General features: G+C 35.0%; 1 protein-coding gene across 1 annotated transcript; it reads right to left on the minus strand.

Moving 5' to 3' along the window:
* Positions 1–221: 221 nt before the first annotated feature.
* On the minus strand, positions 222–2,505 carry LOC127240265 (tubulin alpha chain). The gene is made up of 3 exons (XM_051258832.1): positions 2,286–2,505; positions 1,141–1,746; positions 222–1,054 (listed from the first exon to the last, which is right to left on the minus strand). Exons 1-3 carry the CDS (start codon positions 2,376–2,378, stop codon positions 398–400), a joined length of 1,356 nt encoding a protein of 451 aa, XP_051114789.1. The 5' UTR covers positions 2,379–2,505; the 3' UTR covers positions 222–397.
* Between the last annotated feature and the right edge of the window lie 2,650 nt (positions 2,506–5,155).

Raw genomic sequence — 5,155 nt, forward strand, 5'->3', positions numbered from 1 at the left:
TAGTAAACAATTAAAAAATATATTAGTAAAAATAATTATTATTTAATAAAAATAATTATAAATTAAAATTAAAATAACTAAATAATTTAATTAAAATTTTTTAAAAAAAATTAAAAATTATGTGGAGCAAAAGAAATAGTATTTTATAGCATTACCTTATTTGTAACATGGCTAGAGTAGAGAAATATACCACAATAATAAAGCCTTGTGTTGCTGCTGACTTCCAAGCACAAACAGATTCAATTCATAATACTAAGAAGAAAACCACATAAAGTTCCAAACCACAAAACACAGCACAAACGGTACATAAAGAAAAAGAAACAAACACCAAAGAGATCATTTGGCATGCATCATAAACACTTCTTCTCAACTCCTCCCTCCATCATCATCTACTTCCTCAATTGTACTCATCAGTCTCCTCATCATCTCCATCTCCCGACTCCATCCCGACCTCCTCATAGTCCTTCTCCAGCGCCGCCAAGTCCTCCCGAGCCTCCGAGAACTCCCCTTCCTCCATACCCTCACCAACATACCAGTGCACAAACGCCCTCTTGCAGTACATAAGATCAAACTTATGATCAATTCTCGAGAACACTTCAGCCACGCTCGTCGAGTTCGAGATCATGCACACAGCGCGCTGAACCTTGGCCAGATCGCCACCAGGGACGACAGTCGGCGGCTGGTAGTTGATGCCGCACTTGAACCCGGTGGGGCACCAGTCGACAAACTGGATCGTCCTCTTCGTCTTGATCGTCGCAACAGCTGCGTTGACATCCTTGGGGACAACATCACCCCTGTACATCAGACAGCAGGCCATGTACTTGCCATGGCGGGGGTCGCACTTGACCATCATGGAGGACGGTTCGAACGCAGTGTTGGTGATTTCCGCAACAGAGAGCTGCTCGTGGTACGCCTTCTCGGCAGAGATCACAGGCGCGTATGACGAGAGCATGAAGTGGATTCTGGGGTATGGGACCAGGTTGGTTTGGAACTCGTTGACGTCCACGTTCAGCGCACCATCGAATCGGAGTGAAGCAGTCAAGGAAGAAATAACCTGCAGATTGATTGGATCAAAGATTTAATTAGCGATGATTTTCAATAGATCGAGAACAATTTATATTTTGGAAGACAATAATGGACCTGGGAAATGAGCCTGTTGAGGTTGGTGTAAGTAGGCCTCTCGATGTCGAGAGATTTGCGGCAGATGTCATAGATGGCCTCATTGTCAAGAAGGACAGCAACATCAGTGTGCTCGAGAAGGGAATGTGTCGACAGCACAGAGTTGTAAGGCTCAACAACAGCAGTTGAAACCTGAGGGGAGGGGTAAATGGTGAACCCTAGCTTTGATTTTTTGCCGTAATCGACGGAGAGCCGTTCAAGAAGGAGAGATCCAAGTCCAGATCCGGTACCACCACCAACAGCATGGAAGACGAGGAATCCTTGCAATCCAGTGCAGTTATCGGCCAGCTTGCGGATCCTGTCAAGGCAGAGATCAACAATTTCTTTACCAATGGTGTAATGACCTCTGGCAAAGTTGTTGGCTGCATCTTCCTTGCCACTGATGAGCTGCTCTGGGTGGAAGAGCTGGCGGTATGTTCCTGTGCGGACCTCGTCGATCACAGTTGGCTCCAGATCGACGAAGACTGCACGCGGAACGTGCTTCCCGGCGCCGGTTTCACTGAAAAAGGTGTTGAAGGCGTCGTCGCCGCCGCCTACGGTGGTGTCACCGGGCATTTGCCCATCGGGCTACAAAAATAGGAACGGAAGGCGTCAGAAATTCGTAATATCGCTGGATCTGATAAACTCACAGAAGGATTCACAAAATGGCGATGCATTTATAAAATGGGGAATTACGTTTCGAAATGCTTCTGGAATTTAAAGATCTGAACAACATAAAGAGGTTTTATTCTAGATCTGATTAGATCTACTAATTCGGAACAGCTCGTAGACATTAAAAGACATTTACAAACAAGATCTATCCACAATTTTTGTGATTCGCCTCTCAGAACCACATAAAAATTACACCAATCTCTAGATCTGATGCTATAACTTAAAATCCAGATAAAACGCAGCAAGGCTTTTCTATTTTCGAATCAAAAACACCGATCTACAATCCAATGATATACATATAACCCTACGAGAAATATTTCAGCAAAACAACAAAACCAACACCCACACACACACCAAATCCCCAGATCTGAGACAATCACATCAATATACCACCAGATCTGATAGATCCACAACAGAAACATGAAAAATCAAATGAAATGAAGAATCCACCGTACCTTAATGCCGTGTTCGAGGCAGTAAAGCTCCCAGCAAGCATTTCCGACCTGGATACCAGCCTGACCGATGTGGATCGAGATGCACTCTCTCATTTTCGCTTCGTAAAGGGATCTGTAGGACGCTAAAGAAAGATTTGGGGGAGAAAAAGAGCAGAGGAATAACCAGAGGCGTATACGAAGACGCTCTGGGTGAAATGTTTCTGAGTGAGCTATGGAGTTGAGAGCAGAGGCAGTTTTATAGCTGCAACGGCGTAACGTTCACTGTACCCTGTAGGGCACCAATTTTCTGAATTAAAAAATTATATGAAAATGACAGCTGGACGGTAACCGTTGCCGCCCTTCTTTCCATATACTGTACAATTTTGAATTTGAATTTTTAAATTTACGCGGATCTGGGTAACTGGGTTCAAATCCGGGTTGGAATTCTAGTTGGACTCGGGTGAAGCTCAGACGGCCAAACGTACGATTGTGGGTTTGAATTTTTTAAAAATTTGAATTCAAACAAATTTTTTAATGTAATAAACGTTGATATAATATTGAAAATGTAAAAAAAAACTACAGTATAATATAAACAAATATTTAATTTAATATTTTTTAAAAAAAGAATTTAAATAACAAAAATATATAAAAAAAATTAAAAAATAATACAACTTCTAAAACAATATGGGTGTGTTTAGTTTTTGTTTTTGATTTTGAATTGAAATAGTTGTTTAATACTCCCTCCATCCCACTTGAAGTGATACATTTGGGTTGTAGCACGGTATTTAAGTTAATGTAATTTAGTGAGTTAAAGTAGATAGTTTAGTGAACTAATGATGATAGTTTATATTATAAGTTTATTAATTTTTTTATATAGATAATATTGTTAATAATTTTATATATTATTTAAATTGTAATAATATTTAATACTTTTATTTTATTTTAAAATCTAACAAATTTAAATGTTTAGTAAAAAAAATTAACAATTAAAATTTTATATTGAATTAAAATTAAATTAATTTAATTTATGAAAAATAGTTTTAATAGGAAAAGTTTTATATTGTGTTTTATATTTTCTGTGTAATAAATTATAATCATTTAACTTATAATTTTAACATAACGTGTTATTTCAAATTTAATACTCCCTCCGTCCCGAAACTAAGTATCCATTTGTTTTTTGCAAGTAGTTTTAGAAATATTAGTATTATATTGAGATATAGTATGAATAAAGTAGAAATAACTAAAATAACCTTATTAGTACGTGTGATATAAAGGTAATGACATTTGTGTAATATATTGTAAGTTGTAAGGGTATTTGTAACGTTAGGTAGATAGTACAGTTACTAAAAAATGAAATGGATACTTTGTTATGGGACGGACTAAAATGGAAAAATGAATACTTTGTTATGAGACGGAGGGAGTAATAAAAATACAATATCAGTCATAACTACGAAATCATTTCAGCGACAATTTTAACACAACATAATAAACCATTCCATATTTGATAATAAAAAATATAATTTCAACAATAATAGAACTAGAAAAAATCATTCTAACCATAATTTTAACATAATAAGTTATTTCAAATTTGATAATAACAAAATTATACAGCATCAATTGTAGCAAAAAGATATTGCAGTAACCAAAAAACAATTTGGATATGAAATTATGCCAAATACTCTCCAAATTTTGTTTTCCCTCCTAATAGTTTCCCTCCAAAATTACATATGCTATAAACTATACCGAGGGGACCATAAAAAATTTAACCTTTGCACTGTCGTTCACAAAAAAATACAAGAGATCAGTCAAGATGCAGTAGAGTAGAGAATGAATAAAAAGACAATCTGGTGGTCTCGGAATCAAAGTCGATTACTCCCCCCTTCGACATCCTTGGTAGCGAGGTGGTAGCGACTGACCAAGACCCATAAAAAATCGGATTAGAGGGGTTAGAATCCATGGCGAAATCGACTACGGCTTTCGTTAGGAATGAAGAAGAATTGCAAAGTGGGAGAGAAAAGAATTGCAAAGCTGTTAGAATTTGTATGATTTAATTATTTATTTTAATCATATTATGTGTTTGGGTGGGTTTGTTTATTTATATATTGAAAATAAAATATTTTATATTAATAATAGAATAAGGTAATTAATTTTAATGGTTATTGTTAATTATATTTTGATGCTGCATTGGTCTTTTAATTCCCCACTCGTAGTAAAAATGAATCATTTAAGGTGGGACAACCAAAAAAAGGAAATTGTATCATTTTATGTGGCACGGAGGGAGTATAATATAAATATGTATTAATATAATATTTTATGTATATAATTAAATTTTAGTGTAATCAAATATACAAAAATTGAATATTTGATTTGATATTTTTAGAGAGAAAAGAAAATTATAATAGTAAAATTATGGTTAAAATCTAAATAATAGTCAGTAATATAAAAATAATTAAAAATAAGCAAAATGCATGATATTCTTAGCGGTTTACTGTAATAGTATTATTTTACTTATTTTTATTTTCCATTTATTACTTAGCAGGTGTTTTTATTTTTTTTTTCTTATATTTAATTATTTATGATCTCCTGTAATTTAACATATATTGGCTTCTTATTCCTTTAAAAAAATAAAAAAAAAAAAAAAAGACTTTAGCCAATTGGTAAGATTAGTTGGCTAAAGAAACAAGTTATTAAATCTCCAATCCAATGCCACTAGGGTGTGTTTGTACGGGGGATTGGATTTTAAATTTATTATTCATTCTATTTTTGTTTCAGCAAAATAATATAAAATCCCTATGTGGTTTCACAAAGTTGCTGAAAAACCCCCCATTTTAAAACTCTAAAAAACTTACTTGCGGTTTGTAAAACGTTGCAGACTCGCCCCTCCCCTTTAA

The sequence above is a fragment of the Andrographis paniculata genome, unplaced genomic scaffold (assembly GCF_009805555.1).
Source record: "Andrographis paniculata isolate CXL003 unplaced genomic scaffold, ASM980555v1 Contig79END, whole genome shotgun sequence".
Taxonomy (NCBI): Eukaryota; Viridiplantae; Streptophyta; class Magnoliopsida; order Lamiales; family Acanthaceae; genus Andrographis; species Andrographis paniculata.